The sequence below is a fragment of the Cygnus atratus genome, chromosome 1 (assembly GCF_013377495.2).
Source record: "Cygnus atratus isolate AKBS03 ecotype Queensland, Australia chromosome 1, CAtr_DNAZoo_HiC_assembly, whole genome shotgun sequence".
Classification (NCBI taxonomy): Eukaryota; Metazoa; Chordata; class Aves; order Anseriformes; family Anatidae; genus Cygnus; species Cygnus atratus.
Window position 1 is genome coordinate 82,869,201 of NC_066362.1, and position 21,440 is coordinate 82,890,640.

Sequence of the window (21,440 nt, forward strand, 5' to 3'; positions counted from 1 at the left end):
TTATCTTAATAGTCATTATCAACCGTGCTTATGAACTATCAACTTAAAATTCTTTCAGAATTTATAATTAAGTTCTCTGTAACACAGCCTGCACCTGCCATTATAATTTTCACTAGTTTTTGATCCTCAAACATCATTATCTTATCAGATTAAGTAGCAGCATTTAGTATTTTGTTTTTCCCCTCCTCTTTCAACCAAACACCTAAAAGAAACTCACACAATACTAGATTAAGTAAATGACGGAGAAAACATTGTTATCCATCTATCCACAACAGAACTAAAAACATAGCATGAATTAACTTTTTAGTATTATATACCATTATATTTCGGTTTAAAACTGAACAGCTGCTGTCATTTCAAATTTGACATTTCCTTCCCTGTAACATTTCAACCCCCTCCTTCCCCCAGTGGCTGAATTAGTTCTCTCCTTATAAACCTGAGCTTTTATAAAAAAATTCTTATTAAAAGTAATCCTGATATTCAATTTAAATATGATATGATCATAAATTTAGTTTGAGACTTTAACCTGTTCAAAAACTTAAAGAAAGGTTAAAGGGATTCAATTTTAATTAAACGCATCTGTAGCAACCTGATTCTAAATCTTAGGATTTTGCAACCCAATTTCTCATCAGAATATTATTAAAGCACATATGAATTGAATGACAATCTTCCATTCCTCTAGGCTGAGTACATTATCTTCCCTTTTGGGAATGAATACTTTACTATGACTGATGATGAATATGATATATAGGACAAATGCAGTTTTTTTCCACATTAAAATGAATTTATTTTTATTCTTCTGACTTCTTACTACCACATTTCATTAACATCTAGATAAAACTATTCTAAGATATTAGTCCTAAATTTCTTCTTCAAGTGATGTATTGCATGAAGTATTTTTAAATGAAGTAGTAGTGGTTTTTTTGTTGATTTTTTTTTTTTTTTTAAAGAAAAACATCTCAGTTATTAGCTATCATTCTGATATACAGGTACTTCCCTCCAACCCCCCACTCCAACCAAAATAAGTTATATCCTCTTTGTAAATCTTAGGCATTAATTTCATTAAAAGTCTGTTTTTAAAATAGCTAACCAGTAAGTTTCATATTTAAAATAAATGCATTTAATCTTGAATTGTGTTGAGTAATTTAACCTATTACCCCCATCACATTATTATACCCATCACATAAAAGAATCTTAAGGTGTAGATGATGGGGTGGTATTGCAGACAGTAGAGGAGGGGAAAGGAAAATTTTTATGTATTTATACATGTAAAGCTTAGCTTTTAAAATACCCTCCTCTAGCTGTCTTGCAGCCAATACTGATATCTAGCACCACTGTAATCTAGGCACTGTAATCTAACTACATTCATGATTCCTTAATCAGTTTTGGAATCACAGTATGTATCTGACTCCTATATTAAAATTCAAATACTACATCAACCTATTTTACCAACATCCATTCCAATTAAAAGACAAGGAGTATTTGAAGGAAAGCTACCTTGTCATTCAGTAGGTTAAATTGAATCAAACAAGACATGGCTGAAAGTAGCGTTGCACTAACTTTTCTGTTAGTCTTCTGCATTAATTTTTTTTTTCTAAAAATAATTGTTGTCTACATACTCATGTTATTACAGTGAATAGGTGACATGGACCCTCAAATCAAATTTTTAAAAGAAAAAAAAAATAAAAAACAGAATTAAAATAGATACAGTTTGAGTGATGCCTAGTAACTAAATCATAATCTGAATATTTAACTGTTTCTTTTGGTTATTCTGTTTACAAGTGTGTCTCGAGACTATGGATAAAACAGTACTAACACCTAGTACTATGAATCATTAAAAATGTTAATGGATCTGAAAAAAACAGTAATCCATTTCTTTGCAACTGCACACATTTTACAGAAGCTTAACCATAGTACTTTAAAAAGAACCACTACATACTACAGCTAATGGCATATGTAAAGAGTCTTACCTTTTTAAAGTTATATAAACACACGGAAATAAAAGTGGAATTAGTATTGCAGGATTTAAGAACAAAAATGCATCCAACTTGCATTTAGGAGTTTGCGTAACATGACTCACTTGAGTGTAGCTAGTCTTCTGAAAAATGACGAAATTGCTATTTTTGTCTCAAGTTTTAAGTAAGTGGAATCAATGTCTCTTAAGTTCTCAGACCATGCAATACAGTTCCTCCACTGTAATGCTGCCACCAACATTCTTTCCTCTTCCCTCAAAAGGGAACACCACCTACTTTTTCATGACTATGTTCATTTATGATTTTAGGTTACCATTTTCCTGCAGGACTCTTCTAAGACTCTTATGATTAGTGGGAATCACGAAGGGCCTTGGTCCTTACACAACACTGCTGTTAGACAAGTCAAAGAAGATAAATCAAGTTACTCCACTGTTATTTTCTCTTTCCCTGCATACAGTTTCATAGAAGCCTAACAGTAGACCTTCAGGAAGAACCCCAGGTAGTTTAGATGCATTCAGCCTAAAGCTGCAGAGTGATCAGGCTAGGGCCTTTAGAGAAGTCATCACTTTATGGGTATAAAAATAGATGCACATAATACTGACCATACAGTAGAAACACACATGTTCTTAAGTTATTGCAATATGGAGTAAAAGATTATTAGTTTAAGTTACTAAATGTCATTACACCAGCAACCCATAACATACATTTTTATTATTAGAATTTTATCGTAGCTACAACATTGTCTAAGTGAAAGGATATCAATCTAAAACACAGTGCAGGAAAGAGGCAATACTCCTAAAAATACTTACTGAAGTCACCTGTGAGAAAAACTGCTTCTGCTCCTGGTGCCCACTCTTTGCAATATACTCCACCATCCACAAATTGGTTAACTCCGAAGGTTTTGTAACTTTTTGAAAATTTATCAAGACCACCTTCATTTTCCTCAATGCTCTTCAAGCGGTTGTAAAACAGAGCATACCTTTCAAAGAAAATAGATACATTTTTAGAAAGCTTAGCAAGCGTATTTCTTACATTAAGAAATGCAAGAGCATAAAGACCATGCTGAGACACTGTCACACTGTGTCCCAAGACTTCAATATTGGATTCATCACTCTACAGAAAGAGAAAATAAAACAAATCATATAATTTTTCCAGGATTGCAAAACAGAACAGAGTTGCAATTTTCACATCTGTATTTTCTCTGCTTTACCTGAACTCTTTATACTTTAAGACTGCAACTCCTGATTGGCTGTCCAAAAATCATAGCATTACTACACAACATGAGAACGTCACACTCTGAACAGCCATGCATTTTTTTGTCCGTCTTATTAATGCTGGGCAAGGGCCTCACAGGGAGAATTGTATTGGTCTGGTACATCTATCACAGCCAGTTTTAACAGACAATCTCAGGACACTGAAAAGCTTCTAATGCAACATATAGCAACTATGGAGGAAATAATCTGGCACTTGCAGAAAGTAGTTCCCTAAACAATCTCTCTAGAAAGACCATCAGCAAGATTAAGTAGTCCCCTGCCACTGGAACTAGTTGGAGAAAAAAGATTACTACTTTATGGACGTAATTATTTGGTATTGTACTCTACAATAACAGTCCCTATTAGGACTAGAAATGCCATAAACCTCTAATGTAAAAATCTGCTAGTAACATGTTGAAGTTTTTTGTTGGACTTGGCCATGTTTTCTCCAAGGAGTTCCCAACAATTCAGAAACACATATCAGGCACACTTTGTACACAGAAGACTGTCAACTTTTCTTCCTGAAGTGTAAGCTACTTTTGTGAAGCATGGCTAAAATGCTTCAGTTTAAAATATTATTAAAGCTACCTGCAGAGTTATTTTATTTGCAAATTAAATGTACCCATGTTCTCCAAAAATGGAAAGGAGGGTTCTGAAATATATAAAAACTAGAAAGAATCTGGGCAAAAATTTCTTGCCTGCCTCATTACACTTACTATATTTTGAAAAACTATAAACAAACAGTAAAGAAGCAAACGTATTATGGTATTATACTCTGTTGGTTTAAAACAACAACAACAAAAAAGAAAAATAATCTGCTTGAAATGTTAGGACTTGTACACTGCTCTCAGGTTTGTTTTAAGGGTTTGTTTCAGAACTGGCCTTCATTAGTCCACAGTAGAGGATTAAAATGTCAATTTACTGGTTAAAGTGAAATAGGATAACATTAATTTTGAGTACTTTGACTACTTTCAAGGTTAATCTCCCAGTAGGTTTGTATTACAAAGACTGATGTTCACCTTTAAAAACAGCAAGATTCGAAAAACGCCTCAGGATACACTATAGCAAAAATATTTTAACTTTTTGCCCATCTACCTGCACCATTCCTTTAAAAGTCAATTTCCATTTGTAGCACTTGAGGAAGAATATTTGGCCAGATTTCCAAATAAGTGTCTTACCTATATATACATATATACACACACACACACACAAAGTTGACTGACAAACTTTAACCAACTGCAATTGTAGAAAAATTTGTATAAACAAAATGAAAAGTTAAATACAGAAGTGCAAGTCAAAATAGCCTCAAAAGTTCATCATATGGCATTTGGTAAAGGTAAAATTACTCCATTACTGAATGATTCTCCTCGAAAAAGGAATTTATTTTGACTTCTTTAGCTCTGTGGGTTTTTATTTTGTTTTTGTTGTGGATTGACTTCAAGTTATTCTTTAAAATATACTAATTATATTATATAAGAGCATAGTGCTTGTGACACAGCAAGTTAATTCAGATAGTGCTGCATCTTCACTGCAGAAATCATGAATATTGAAACAACTAGTGACCTCCATATTTATTTTAAGTGATATTCTAGAAAGTATTCAGTTTTAATTTTGTTAAACGTCTGAAGTGATCAAATACAGAATCATGATTTGCTTGAAGTTCATGAAAGCCACCAGCTCCTAAAATGGATCAATTACTTGTGTTGTGAGCTATTCTAAAAAACTCATCTCCAGACATGAAATACATCTGGCCACAAAACAAAGTTATCTTCCCTTGAAGGTCCTGCAAAACAGAACAGAAGTGTAGTTCTGTATCCTGCTTCTGCTTTAAAGGAGAGCATTCAGTTAAGTGCATGCTTATAATCCAGTTGTGACAAACTTAAAGCTAAGACTATATGAAAGCAAAAAACTTGAATTTCTACATCAGTGAAACATTCACCTTCCTGGGCAACCTGTTCCAATGCCTGACTACTCTTTCTGAGAAGAAATGTCTCCTAATTTCCAACCTAAACCTCCCCTGGCACAACTTGAGGCCATTCCCTCTTGTCCTATCACTGCTGACCTGTGAGAAGAAGCCAACCCCCAGCTCCCCACACCTTCCTTCCAGGTAGTTGTAGAGAGCAATGAGGTCTCCCCTCAGCCTCCTCTTCCCCAGACTAAAACAACCCCAGTTCCCTCAGCCACTCCTTACAGGACTTGTGCTCCAGGCCCTGCACCAGTTTCGTAGCTCTTCTCTGGGCACGCTCCAGGGCCTCGATGTCCTTCTTGTAGTGAGGACCCCAAAGCTGAACACAGTACTCGAGGTGTGGCCTCACCAGAGCTGAGTACAGGGGGACGATCACCTCCCTGGTTCTGGACTAGATGACCTTGGAGGTCTTTTCCAACATCAATGATCCTATGATCTTCCAAACTGAAACCTCAGAATCACACAGAGAAAATGACAGGAAAGCTCTTGTTTGAGCAATTCCAAAGGCTTATTATGCACTAATAGCATACAATCATATATAAAAGAAAAGTATCAGACATTGTCACATTTAGCAACTCCTTGTGAACACTGGAAGTTGCCATATTCAGTGACATACAGCGACATACATAGTCATACAGACTATAACCAAACTGGTTACATGGGACAATACAAAGGTGAGAATCTTGCACAATTGTGGACGTGTAGAGAGAATTAACAGGAACAGCTAGAGCTAGAAGCCAGGACTAAAGGCCGTTCTGCCCTCCTACCTTCAAAGCCTTCCATTGCTCATTAAACTGTGAAAAGTCTTTTCAGATTTCTCTACTTCCCAATATTTCAAGTTGGCACTGAAGAAATATTATAAGGTTAAAAGCCATACCCAGGTATGTTTTGAAAAGTACAGCTTACCTTTGTAACAAAAAAGCAAGCAAACAAACAAAAAAAAACCAAACATACAGTAACAAGAAGATCCACAGACTTTCAGGGAACTAGTCATGTCTAAGTGGAAGATGACATACATTGGGTCCCTGCTTACATACATTGGGGCTGCTCCAGGTGCTTTTCTTGCTCCAGGAATTCTTATGAAAAAGCAAGCTCGTGTGCTGAGAAGGGCTCCAATGACCATACCAGGGGGCCTTTGCAATTCAAATCCCGTATCCTTTCAGCTCATCTCCACTTACAGACCAATGTTTTTTAAAGACCAAATACCAAAGTTAGGTGTTTTCTTCACACTTACTGGAAGAAAGAAACTTCAGTCATGGCATTTCTTCAAGCACATATACAACCAACTTGAAACAAGACACTTAGTAACAGACTAACACTTTCAGAAGCATCCTTGCTCATCCCCCCTTTTGTCTTTCATAGTGAAATTCATAGTGAAATACTGAAAATCAATAAAACCCGACCCTGTTTCAAATGATGTTTTTGTTATATTAATAATTTGTAACATAGCATTGCTTTGAATCCCATGCTTTGTACACAGCCCTGTTTAGAACTGTATGATGAGAGTGTAGGAATTGGCTGACTTTCCACAGAAGCAGAATTAAAACATCAAATATGACATCATACAATGGCTATCCAGAAAGTGGGTAACTTGCCAAAAAATAAGCTTCACAGTGAAGGAATAAAAACTGTATAACTCAGTAGTCATTTTAGGGTGGTTACATTTCAGATGAGCAGCTATTCCTCATACTTCTACCACCTAAAAACCAAATTCAAATATTTTATCTTTTAAGTACTTAGAGACCTAAAACTTATGTAGTGAAAGTATACAGATACCACAGAAAGGTCAGAAAAAGAGACGGTTTGACGGTTTGTCAGTGCTATGCAAAGCTAAACAGTTCTTAGTCAAAGGAATAGGGTTCTATTTATCTTATAAACATGATGCGCAAAACCCACCTGAAGCTACAATTCCTATCATCACTGACTTCATTCAACTAACTGATCCCATTAAAAATGGAAGAAAGGTGTTAAAATCAGTAGTTTCATTACAGGGTTTAAAATAATTTTTTTAAAAAGTTAGCTTCCCTCTTCTCCCCAAACTTAAATGCCTTAGTGAAATAAGACTTCTGGCAGAAAGTTAAAGTCTAATGGCAAGTCAGAATACTGAATCAAGTCTCCACATAAAGCATTCAGACAGTTATTTTTCAAAGCAATTAAGGAGGTATTAACTTCCTCCTGGCCACCTTGTAAGGTGTCAGGAAAAGGTGGTATAATATTTTAAACTTTTGTATTTATCCAAATGAGCTTTAGATTCTTAGGCATCACAGGAATCTAAACAGAAACAAATATAACCAAAAAGGCCTTGGCAGCATACAAAATACCCTCCTTTAATCAGTATGGTGCTGCACTCTAAGATGGCTGCCAAATTTCACAACATTTTTATGCCTCTTTTCACACCTTTTTTGAAAGTCATAGTTATTGCAGTTTATAGAAGAGTCAATCAGCTTATTTTAAGACCTGTGGTGTCAACACTAACATTAATCATTTTAGTCCCTCTTCTGCTTATGATGTTCATTTTAGTAGCTATTCATCTTTCAGATTTTTGTCTACACTAGCTTTTATGCCATAATTTATTTCCACAATATTGGCCCAATATTAATGCTAATTTATTCAAAACATGAAAGCAAATAGGAGAGGCTTTGATAATGATATCTGGCGTCCATATGGAAAGCCCAGTTCTGCAGACACCCAAGGAAAGAGGATATGAAAGAAAATGTCCAGTAAGGTATTCTCTGTAGCCAAATCCTCCCATTTCTCAATAAATACAAACATTTGCAGGAATGTCAGTGTTAAAATAAAGCTAGAGTCAATGTAGGTATTGGACTGAAAGATCAGAAGTAGAAAACTTAAAATGTTAGTTTTTGTTGTTGTTCTGTTGTTTTTCTCCCCTCATTTAAACAACAAACCTTAAGAAAAACTGTTTGGATGTTTTGAGATACCACTTATCCTATTTATCAGTTTGCTCCTGAAGCCTCCTAGGGGAACACCAGGTCTTATTTTTCAAGTTTCAACTCTCCTCCACCACAGGAAAAGCTGCATCAGCATTACAGTAAAACAGGCAATAGAAAAGCAAAGAGTGCCTAGGTCATCAAATCCTCTCCTGTACCATCAATTACGTACCAAGAACAATGCTATTCAGAATAACTGAGATTTCGGAGCAGTGTTATCAAAACTGGCTTGGGTCCCCCCCTCCGATTGCTATGACTGGAAAAGTGCTAGAGAACCATGCTGACACGCAAGCATCTTCCCAACACGCCCATGCAGCAGCTCTGTTTGAGGGCTAACGTACCATCAGCTTCTGCAACAGCATTACATTGACCTCAAGCTCTCTTGCAGTTTTCCCAGACATAGTACCAAGGGCTGGAGAACAGGGATCTGCTGATTTCTCTCAAGACGTTTTTTTTATTTTAAGGGTAGGCTTTTTTGGGGTTGGGGCTTTGTTTCTCAAGCATTAACTTTTCTTACAAAAGAGTACAAACCATCACACCTATGGAGTGGCAGTGAGATTGCATGCTGTGGTCAGAATTACTGAATGAAGCTCGCAGTGACAGTGTGGGAAGACAGGGACCAGTGGTGGAGAATGAAGAACTGGGTAGTGTCAAACCTGTATTGACCTCCTGAAGTGGACAGACAGGTCTAGACATCAAATATTTCCTGTTTTGTTATAGGTAGAGATCTAGTTACTCTATTCCAGATCATTTGCAGGATCCACTCCAACTTATAAACCCTGCGGACAACTGAAACGATAAAAAACTGCAACAAAGAAAAATCCAAATTGGTGGAAGTGTGGTGCATCCACACTGACAATATATATAATACTAGGTACAGATTATTTCTCGTACTACAGAAAGTACAGAAAGGTAAACTGCCATCATTTTTAAAGACTTACTTTTCTACAATAATGTATTATTTACATAAAGCCACACTTGAAAAACTGGCAAATAAGGAATAGAAGAAATGCTGATTTTAGTTCTGATAGACTACTTCTACAGGAACATGAGAAAGGATTAACAGCTGGTTTTGATTTATGTATCAAGAGGCTCAGGAGCTGCAGATCCCCTCCTGTTATCACAGACAGCCCATCCTTTAGAGATAGATGTCCAAAGTCTTGCAATGTTGTCACCAACTAGCAGTGATGGGTATCATTTAAGTGCCTACACTGAAAATATAAGCAGCAACAGCTTCCTTTTGGAATGGGAAAAAAAAAAAAAAAAAACCAACTTGATAGCTACATAAGAAGAGAAGCTCTGCACCTGCAGATGCTATGTTAACACTTGGGTCATAATGTTCCACACCAAAGCAGCTCTTAACACTACAGGTCTATTCAAAAAGTGGCCAGCAGCAGCAGTAAAATTCACTCAGAAAACTATGCTGTAAGAACAGATTCCAGTCTGGTCTGCCACAATGCTCTGGGCAACTAGTTGAATTCAACAAGCAAGGTATTATTGCATTTCATGAAGCCTGTCTGTAAAATAGGCATTCTTGCCTCCAAATTTGATCTGGTACATCCACGCAGAGCCATGCAGTCCAGGCTTACCAGATCAGGGGAGCACAAGATCTTCGATCCACTGCAATCCACCAGAACAACAGACCTCTTTAACCCCCATTTGTAAACCACGCTACTGGTAATTGCCATCTCATGAAGCACAGTTATGAGGTCTCTGTACTCACTAGCTTTTCCCGGAAGGCTAAAGTAGTACAATTTAATACTTTCCATGTACATGCCTGAGGAACACGTGGGAATATGAGAAGGACAATCATGAAACAATCACCACTAATAAGGGCTACTTCTCTTCCTGCTGTGACTCTTACTGCTTCATAGTAGAAAAAAGGAAACAAAAACATCAAAGTGGAAGCTAGAAGCATTGATACGCCACCTCTGAATACTTCAAAATAAAGAACACATGGCCATTCAGAGATTACTTTTTCTAATATTGCTGATACTGATATGAAGATGTAGTTACAAATGCTTTCACCAACACCAAAGCCAATGGAGGTAGTCACTGCTCTGCATATCAAGTCCCTGCGTTTCATTTTCTCCTTTACTCTGTAGTTTGTTTTTCCCTAACACTGTCCTCATTCAGTTGCCTATAAGGGGACAGATCGAAGGAAGACGGGAGTAGGATGAAGTTCTTCGCAAAGCAGATTTCTGGAGTCCAACAAATCAAGTGCACCAGAACTAGAATTAAGTGGTAGAAGCAAACTGCTGTTCATAACTGTTTCTTTAACTAGACACTAGTGAAAGGTTACCAAAACAAAAGCCCCTCATTTCATTTTGTTCTTTTCTCCACCTCCTTTACTCACCTTTCCTTCATTTAAGAACAGTATAAATCTCAGGTAGGTACTACTATTTCAGAACACTAGAACTACTACATTGTAACCTCAATCAGCTTTAGTTTTAGACAACTGACCTGCACTTCCTGCATAGAAAGATTAAATGAATTTTTAATAAGTTTAAATATGTTTAAATAGATTAACCAACATTTGAACAGCATGTAACCTTTGAAGTGTTAGAAGAATTCCAAGAGAATGTTTTAAAAGTGTAGGACACCGACGAGTGATGTTTACAGAGAGACAGGAAGTCTGACATTTCATTTTGTTTTTCTGTGGGTTAAAAGCAAAGATTTCATATGTTTCTGAAGTCATTATCATTGTCTGTGGGTGGCTAAATCGGAACATCCCAGAGTCTCTAGCTGCACTATTAAAATTCTTCACTACACAAGTACTTTGCCTCTCTCCTGGGATAAAGGGGCAATCTAACACCCATTTCATCCTTAGCTGAAAACTAAGTATTCTGCAGATTGTCTGAAGATATTAAGTTCGTATTAGGTGTAATAAAGTTAACTGTTATTCAAATAATTTGGATATACAGGTATTGCAGTAAGAAATTTACAGAGTTAAATCATTTGTTGTGATTCCTAACATTTAGGAAGTGCTCAAAATTCAAGGTATGGTCCAGCTTGAATAAGTTTCCCTTGCTACTTGCCACTAAAAATACCCTAAAGTAGAGAACAAAAAATACAAGAAAGCCAAAATTTTCAAAAGCAGCTTTTCTAGTTGTTCTCTACTCTGCAGATAACAAACACCAACATACAAATTTTCATTTCTTGCTTTCCAACAGAGGAGGCAGCTTGTCTCTCTGCTTTTCTGGTGTTCACAAAAAGTTTCCTTAAAATTTACTCAAGTGAATGGAGTGAGGGGAAAACATTCAGCAGTGTCTGCTGTTGATGGAGCCATCAGACATAATGGCTTTTTCATTAGCTACATCCAAAAATCTCCTTCAAGAATATAGGTAAATGCATTAGTGTCTTTACTGCTTTTTCTACTAGAATAAATCTGTAATACGGAAGCTTCACGGGAAATGGAAGTGGAAGAAAACGGGAAAAGTGGAAGAAAACGGGAAATGCAATGCAATTGTACCCACAACACCTTAACTCAGTTACAGTTCCAAGGACCCTTCCATGGTGAGCAAAGGGATGTAAAATCCCAACTCCCTCTGAACGTCCCATTAATTCAGCATGAAGAGAGCACAGCTTTGTCCCAAACTAAACATGGTAACTTAAAAAAAATCTAGGAAATATTTGCTTGGGGATAATTAATGAGTAATCACTTGTTCTATTGGAAATACACAGTACAGAGTTACTAATTAAGCATCAGCTTTTCCAAAATAAAAGCGGTGTTGTACAACTTGAGCCTTACCAACAATATACAGTCTAGTACTTATGAGAACAAAATTGTGAGAAAATAAAGAGTAGCCACAGCGTTTTTCTTGACATCTTATCAGCCGCTGCTATTTTTGACAGAAGTGAAGACTAATAAGCTAGAAATATATTAAAGGCAAATATATCTCAGTAGTGTTTTAGCAAGAAGATTATTTGCCAGCTTAAGTTCTGGCACAATGCCTTCTGCACAATACCAAGGACTAGAAGTAACCGTCTTCCCTCCTGTACACACTAAGATAATTTTGTGACTTCACCAGCATTTGACAGCTGCAATGTCTTGCCATCAGCTACACAATGACTATATGTCGTCCTTGATTCAGGATCAAATACAAGAGTGATTACAAGATGCATCAAGTGCAAACTTAATGCAATCATTTAGTAATAACTGCTCCACTACCTTATCTAAACCAATCTACTGCTAAGAACCCCTTCCCGACAATATTTAGATGTTCTCTTACCCACATCCTCACGTTTGTTCATCTTTCAACCCCTTCAGTTTTATTAGACACACACAGACACACCTCACAGGATAAATGCATCAAATTACTAATTCTTAGAAGGAGCAAAAGGCAATTTCTTTCTATCTGAATTCTAGAGAGCTAGTTAGACATCAACTCTAGCAAGAGAGGAAAAGAGAGAAGTGCATATGTACTTGAGTATTAGCACGTGCTACAAGAAAGCTATTCAATCTCTTCATCTTTTACCCTCTATAGATATAAAAGGTATACAGTTACTTTATTGTTTTTAAAAACTGAAAGACACCCCTAAAAACAAAGCCACCTCCAAGATACTAAGCTGTTACAACTTTCTGGAGCACTACAGCTATGTATACTCTGCATATACCAAAGCTCCCAAAACAGCTTCCCTGGCACAACAAAACAGTCTTAAGAAGCATTTTATAATTGCTATCTTAAGGCTCTATTTTACGCTTTTGCCTTCATATGTAAAGCAACAAATTTACCAGTAGCATGCTTTTTGTTTTACACATCTAAATATTTGTTAGATAAACAAATTTAGATATCAAGTTTCTTCATTTAATAGTCATTGTCTCACTATCTCTGATAGTCTTAATTATGCATAAATTATGCAGTAAAACCCTTCTTTTAGATGTAATAATTGGATATCACCCTAACAGAGAAGCAAAAGCAATTTGAGGCAGTTCTTTTCAAATTAACATAACTACAGAGAAACTCCATCATATTTGAGCAGAAGCTGCAGAAATGTAAAGAGACAGATTTCTTTCTAGAAATCAGTAGACTAAGACTGTGTTAGCTCATGTTTCATATTACACAAGAGAAAATAAACTGAAAGGTCAGTTGAACAGTTACAGCATTGCCCTTTTCCAAGGTAATCAGCAGAGCATGTAGCAGAGACGTGAACACAAGCGTGACTGGAAAGACAGTAGCTGATGAAGAGGCACGCTGCCACAGGACGTGGGACAAAATGCTGCTCCCAACGCCAGCTGAGGACTGTGGCACTCTGCAGGACTTACTTCACTAACTCTGATTTATTGCTTTAATTTCAAATTAGTGTTCCTGTTAACCATTCAGGTTTTCATATTGCCAAAACACACTAGAAGAAGGAATACTGAACATTAATCACATCTCCAGGTAAGCTACAGAAAAAACATCATCATTAATTTGTTTGTAATAGGGACACAATACAGTCAAAAATTCATCCATCTGGTTTACTAACGCATTTTTGCTTTAAGCACCCAAATTCTTGTTCTTCAGCACTGTTTACCTGCACATTGTAGGGCAGAGTTCCCATCTTTGCCCCCACAATGCCCATCAAAGTTTATTTTCCTCTCAGAAGAATGTATTTATTGGTGAAAAGCTCCAAAACGTTTCTACAAATCATATTAGCATATGCTTAAACCCTCCTTAAGTTAGAGACAACTCAAACATTTTATTTACTAGAATTATTCCTAATGAAGCTGTAAGCAAGAGTATATCAATTCCCATTTTATTCCACTGACAGCTGTTTCTAAAAGACTTCCTTTGTATTAATAGGTATCTAGGTCTAGTTAAGGGGAGAGGGAAAAAGTCAGCAATTCCCACAGCACTAGCACTAAGTTGGAATCAAAACACAAGCTAAAAGCAGTAGCTACAGCTAAGGTTTCAGAAGATAATATAGGAACTTAGAATGAATTTATGATATGCTTTTTGGTGGGCACGTGCTATTGCCTCATGAAGGTCTTAACCAACCTGCAAGTGTCAGTCAGTACTATTTCTAATGAAATTATTTGCCCGGTAAGGATCAGCCCACGTGCCTCCTATGGGTTTTAAAAGCTCCGCACATCGTGACAAGATAGTCTGGACTTCAATGATTATTTCATTTCATCTTAGCTGTTTAAAAAAAGCTGTTTTCAATGTATTTTATTTTTTACTAGCTTACCACAGCAGTAAACATAAGAAGCCATCTGTTTGTTCTCAAATTTGGATTTTTAAGTGTGCTGCATCAATTTGGCTTCCACATTCTTTGGAATGCTGCAAGTAATTTTAGTTGGCATAAATGAAGCTCAATGCAATACTAAGAATGATTTATCCTCCTAAATAACCCCCAAGAAGTTAAGAATCAAAAGCTTTAGTTTTCTACCAAAATTTTTGCCTACCAAGTTTATGTCAGAAGTCACTCCTGATTATTTCAAATTTTCAAATCAAACATTGGATATTTGTCATTACAGTAGCCTCCCAACCCACTTTAGAGGGCACATCATTCAATAAAAAAAAAAAAAAAAAAAAAAAAATGAATTTTGTACCTGAAAACTCTGCGGCTGCTCTAGCTACAGCATAATTGTTGATTTTCATAAATTTTACTTCATTTCCTATTAAGATCTGTTCCAAAAATTAAAGAGTCTTGACTTAATGGATCAGATCAATGGCTTACATGCTCAAGTAGTTTACTATCTGAAAGTTAAGTCAAGAAGTTAAGTCTTCTCATCCCCTAATAACCATAAAGCAAACAAAAAACCTCACTACAGAGTTGCTTCTTTGTCAAACTTCAGATTAAGTAGATTTAAATAGATAGCCAGAGGCTGTCAAAAAACTGGCTAGAAGAAAGGTACCCACAGCAATCACCGAGTTCCATACTACAGCAAACCTTGCTCCCCTGCAACAGTTTTCCCTCTCATCTAGTGTAAGCATAAACCTACAGTACTCCAATCTACTTTAATAAACCTTTAAACTCTATTATCTTGGCCTCAATTTCAAGATGTGCATGTATATCAAGTAAATAAGCATTCTGTTTTCCTCTCACAAGCACAAATATACCCCCAAGGTAGGTTTCCTTCCTAACCTTTAAGTTATTTATCGCCTACTTTTAGATTACCTCTCTGTAATTTAATGCTATAAAGGAAACTTCACAAAGCTCCAGGAAAGAAACACATGTATGTTATTTTACATATAAAGAAGAGAAAAACAAGCATTAAGTGTGGGATGGGAAGGAAGCTACACTTTTGCTTTTCTGGCTGACCGCCGAGGCGGTTCGATCAGTCTTCACTGGCTGGATCAATAAGTCTTTTCTATTTAGGCTCAGTGGCTCTATAGCACAATTCATATTGATTGCAGACTCAGCTTACCAAGTGAGCCTGGTCTGCTAGCTGGGTTCCCCGTAATGCCAATGAATAAGAGCAGCCCGTTGAGAATAGAGATTTAAGGAAGAAAATGTTTCCTCCAGTGACTATAGACCAAGATCCTAGAGGGATTTGGAGCTGGAGAGGAGGAACAACATAGAGCTACTTTACCTGCTAAATAACTGTAGCAGCCTTAGGCATCTAAGCAGAAGCGCCATGCTGTCTTCATGGCACAAGCTTGCCTAAGTGTAATTCTTAACTGCCTTCGTTGTTGGCAGGACCAACCAGGAAAGCCAAGCACTCAACTCCCTGTACAGTCTGCAGTGCAAAATGCTTGTAATTTAATATTGATAAACTAGACGAATAATTAGAATTTGGGTACCTAAGAAACACCTTTAACTAGTCCCAGGTAATCAAGCCTATTCCCAAGGAAGATGAGCAATCAAGAAGTGTGTACGCAACTATTCACAGCAGCAACCAACAATACAAAGGCTTACTTTATTCACATCCAAGCATTTTCAAGGTGCTCTCTAAAAAGTTCTTCCAAACTTTGGTAAGAAGGAGCACAAAGCTGAGAAATACCGATCATTACCTGGTTTGTACCATCATCTCAGGAATAGCTGTATGAATTCACAGAATTCATACAAATTCACAGAAGTTATTATACCAAATATTTGAGCCTCTTAAGAAAACATAGGAATTCAAGTTTTATGGACTCTGTCTGTTCTTCTGAAACACTAAGCTACTGTATCTCCTTGACACAACAGTCTTATCGGAATGAAACTACACGAACTGCTGCATGTCAGGAATCTGGTAAGGGCTTTGTAACTGCAGAATGAGCACTACCCAGCAGCTGCTGGATTCCTCTCACCCACATTTCCATTTTCACAGGATTGGAGCTCAAACAGACATATGACAGTTTCCAAGACATCTGCCTTCTGACGGGATCGTGGCTGTATTTGAAGTTAGCAGGGACAGCCCGATAATCATAGAAGTCGTTGTGGCTTTGCAGTCTCCAAGCATATGTCAGTCTCTTGTCTGTAATTCAACCTGTCTGTCTCTGCATTAGAAAGCTTATGGTCCAAGTTCTGAATGGTAAAGAAAGTTGTAAACAAGAGGCAGGGGAGAGCAACAACTAATAATGCGCTACTACTCAGTACTCACAACTAATCTACCCGAAACGTGACTCAAGCCTCCATAAGACACTGAAGCTCATACCAGACTTTTACACAGCTGAAGCAGTGAGGTACCTGGGACACACAGAAGGATGCTTGCAGCTATCAGGGGGTGCAGAAGAAGAAAGAAACCTCACACCCCCACCCCAACCCCCTTAGAGAACCTGGTATTGCCAGGGTCAGTCATCTTGATATGCTGCACGCTTAAAAATGGCCATGGTCTTGCTTTTTGACAAGGCTACTGAGAAAGCTTCAGAGATCGTGGAAGTCTAATGCTAGGAGTTCAGAAACAAAAGACAAGCAAGCTGTCTACCAGGTGGAGAAAGCCTATTTTTACAGTTTAAGGATTATATGCACCATGTAAAGCAAGTACTAAAGTTAGAGAAGCCTTTCATATCAATTTTTGACAGAAGCTTTATTTACCCAGAAAGCCTTGTATCAAAAATTCGTATTTTTAACTTCATCCATCTGAAGCAAATGCTTAAACGCAAAGGTTGAGCAACATAGTAACAGACTACAGGTTTAACAAGACTTCTTCCTTGTCATTAATTTTCCATCCTATTATGTTCCTATGGCTATTTAGTATGATTTTTTCCTCTTTATAGAGAAATGTAGAGGATTTACAACTTCTCAAGCAGTGTATTTTAAAGTACCTGTCTATCCGTGAGGTACGAAATAGAAAAAGCAGCGCACTATACTCTTGATGTAAGTATACACGTGATTATCTAAGTATTGACATCAGGTGCTTAAACATCCCTTCCTTCCGCCCTCCCCCACCCACAACAGGTACAACTGAACATAAAAGTCATCTCTTTTTTGGAACTAAGCCTAGGAAAACACCACTAGCTCCAGTTCTCAGGCTGGAGAGCTGCCAAAGCAAAGCCTACGAACAGAAGGCAGGGGAATGCCAGGTTAGCCCCAGAGCTTCAGCCAGCACGGCCTCCTTACCCCAGTCAGCTCGACATGCAGCAGCATCAGGGAAGAGCCACGAACCTACAGCTTCGACTAGCTTTTCAATGCATCAGGAACCTCACCTCTTCGTTTAAGAGCTGCCTACCCAGAACACAAAGCTCGTAAAGACTTCTGAAGCATCGAATACTGTTAGGTACGTAAAGAATTAACATGTGACTTTTTCCATCACAATATATTTGTTATATTAGAGTAGCTGGGGTACCTATTCCACAAGTACATCTGTCATCTGTAAACTGAATACAACTGCACCAAAATTCAATTCTTCAATCTCTTCCTCCTCTTCTGAGGAGCCTGAACTACCGTTCAGCTTCTGCAAGGCCACACACACGTTAGCATCCATAGATCTGGGTGTTTATACTTTCCCTCCTAACACTTAGGATGTGGCACTGCCAGTCAGACCTTTTTCAGTTCTCATCTTGTACCAGTTTCATGTAAAATGCATGCAGAATTGAGAGAGGAGGTACCAACTAGAGAGGAGAAAAGAGGTTTCCATTAGGAACAGAGCCTGAGAGAGGCTGCACGGTCTGTCCTTACAGGTCTGAGACCCAAGTGGACAAAAGCCTGAAGTCAATGCTGACCTGCTTCTCAGCAGGATGCTGGGACACTGAACATCCCAGGGTCCCTGCCAACCATAATTAATCTAAGAATATTTACTACTTTACACCAATTGAAGCTAGCCAGTTTCACACAACAAAGAATGTGACAAGATATAAGAACAACAATGCTGGTAATGACAGAAATACAACTACAGCAAGTGCCAAAACATTCGAATATATCTTCGGTTACCAGCAACCACACACACCTCTGCTAAGCTTGCATTCATTATCTGCGTACATAAATACACTTACAAAGAAAAAGGGATGCCACATTGCTAAAACAGACAAAAAATACAAGTGAAACAACCCAGCTCCTACCCTGAAAGAAGTTCTGCTGTTGTGGTAGGCATTGTTTCTCCTCCTCAAATGCTTTATTAGCACAACTGCCATGTGATTTAACATCAGTTCAAGTAGTCACTGAAGCATATCAAATGAACTTTTACATCACTATTACCTTAAAGAAGCGTTACTACAATTATAGTAACCACATGTTCACAAGGAATTGTGATACTTGGTTATTTCCATTTTAACTTCTTGTAATTTCTATGTAAACTTCTGATATACACTGTAAACGCATGCACATATATACACACACGAAATTTACACACACACACTTATATAAAGAGTATTGTTCCAAAGCATTCTGGAAACAAGAAGTGATTTACTATTGACAAAAATTTCCAGAGTTTTCACCACCAAAATATAACTCTTTAGAATTGGAGGTGTTATGGATGCAAGACTGTATTCATACTGTATATCACACAATACTAAAGATTTTTATTCTTCTTTCTTTAACCTTTTAACCAAACGTTACAGGTGCAATTTCCAAGTCTTTCCTCCTGGATAGCTAATTCAAGAGGGATGCATATTCCTGAGTCCTCTGCACCAGAGGGGGGTGAGCCCTCAGGAAAGGCAATGCGAATACGTCTCCTTCCTGAGCTGAAAGACAGAGCTGCTGTTCAACAACACGATGCCTCTACGAGGCCAAGGGGAGCCCTCATTTTCCATATCACCCAAATCTGCAGGAATGTGAAGCCACCACACGATGCTCAGTGTCTCGCCTTGCATACCTTCCTGCTGCCCACTGGCAATCCCCACCTGACTGCTGCGGTCGGTCCCATTTATGCCAGCAGTGGGGTTCTGAAGGCAAGCCTGGGCTGTACAAGCACCTTACCCACCTTTCAGCCAGATTCAGTAAATTTAAATTAAGTGCACTAGCCCTAATTCTGTCACGCTGAACTCTGTGGAGAACTTCCCCTGATGATTTCTTCACGATTTTTAAGGAGACTGGTCTCTATGCTAAAATTGCAAGACAGACACAGCACTCTTTGTTGCTTTTGAAAAAATACCCAAATCCATCTGGGATAGTTGTGTTTAGCATGCCTTTCTTCCTTTACAGGTCTCCCTTACAACAAATTAGCATAATTCTGCATTGCTAGGGAGGGACTAATGTGGCATGGTTATTAGAACTACTTTAATGCCCAACGTGCCTTACACAGTAAAGGGCTCTGAGTGTTTACCTCACTCTAGATCTCTTGAAGGAAGCCTGGATATTTATATTGCATTAATTTAAGAAAAAAATTATTAATGCTCACATTTTTCTGAGCTAACCATTTAGTGCCTTTTCTTTCAGAAAGTGCTTGCTAAATGATATATTTCTTTTAATCATTAAGTACGCAGGGCATCAGTAGGTGCACCGTTTGACAAAGTTTAAATACCTTAGTTTAGAAAGCCCTGATGTGCCATCCCACTGCGTTATGTTACACGATAGAGTTACTTGGCTACAAGAAAAAGCTTTGAACACAAGACCAGCAGACAGACAGAAGAACCACGTGGAAAGGCCCTTTTCAGTATACCTCAGGCTTCTAAATGCAGACCAGAGCCACAGTCTCTTTCTGAGTCCTAAAATACCACCCAGCTGGTGCAGTGAACTGCTCGGTCTGCCACATGGAGTCACAGGAGCAAGAGAAGTTCATTCAAGGTTACCAGCATGTGAACTGTGAACACTGCACTGCGTAAGCACAATAAGCAAGTCTCAGGTCTGAACTGAACAGTTTTCCCTTGCATATGCACAGCTGAATTCAATAAAAAAGTCATCTTCGACCTGCCAGACGACTTTGAGAGAAATCTCCTAAGAATACCAATTATTCCTAATTAAGTGTAAACTTTCAGATTGCTTACTGAGAAAAATCCACAATTAAAAAAAAAATGTATATTTTGCAAGCACAATAGTATCTGTAATGAGCAGTATGAACAGAAACTGATACGGACAATAAAACAGTTTGAACTGATAATTCATTCCTCTTTTATAGCAGTAAGGAGTTGCTAGAACTGCACTTCACTTCCATAATTGAGTTTTGAGTGGCTTACATTCATACTCTAATCACAACAGAGCTAACATGAATTTCAACTTCCATATATTATACAGCAAGCCCCCTTCCTTGCTGTCTTGGGGGATGTCTAGGGGAAGGTGTCTTACCTAAGTACTACTCCACCTCGAGTCAACCAGGTTGCTGTGTTTCTGCATACAGCCTCTTTCCCTAGAGTATGCTTGCAGTGTAATGCGAGTTGCAAACAGCTCTCCCAGTTTGTTTGTGCCCTCATACAACCCAAAGAGGTCTGATCTCAAGACCAAGAAGACCGTTTTTCTGTACATATAAAACCAGAAAGCTGGATGCTCATGGACAGCATGCAATTCAGAGCCAGTACACAACGTGCTATTCATGAGGAAATGGTTGGTGACCTGCTAAGGAGCTTGGATGTGCGCAAGTCGATGGGGCCGGATGGGATGCACCCGAGGGTACTGAAAGAACTGGCGGAGGAGCTGGCCGAGCCGCTTTCCATCATTTATCGGCAGTCCTGGCTATCGGGGGAGGTCCCAGTTGACTGGCGGCTAGCCAATGTGACGCCCATCTATAAGAAGGGCCGGAGGGCAGACCCGGGGAACTATAGGCCTGTCAGTTTGACCTCAGTGCCAGGAAAGCTCATGGAGCAGATTATCTTGAGGGTCATCACGCGGCACTTGCAGGGCAAGCAGGCGATCAGGCCCAGTCAGCATGGGTTTATGAAAGGCAGGTCCTGCTTGACGAACCTGATCTCCTTCTATGACAAAGTGACGCGCTTGGTGGATGAGGGAAGGGCTGTGGATGTGGTTTACCTTGACCTCAGTAAGGCTTTTGACACCGTTCCCCACAACATTCTCCTCAAGA

The 21,440-nt window shown here is 38.2% G+C and overlaps 1 protein-coding gene across 2 annotated transcripts in view; it reads right to left on the reverse strand.

The window, feature by feature from the left end:
- Window positions 1-21,440, reverse strand: part of GBE1 (1,4-alpha-glucan branching enzyme 1) — a 174,200-nt gene that overhangs the window by 131,798 nt on the left and 20,962 nt on the right. For both annotated transcript variants that reach the window (XM_035541127.2, XM_035541126.2), the window contains exon 2: window positions 2,783-2,952. In XM_035541127.2, coding sequence (XP_035397020.1) covers window positions 2,783-2,952 — 170 coding nt within the window. The remainder of the gene's footprint in view (window positions 1-2,782; window positions 2,953-21,440) is intronic.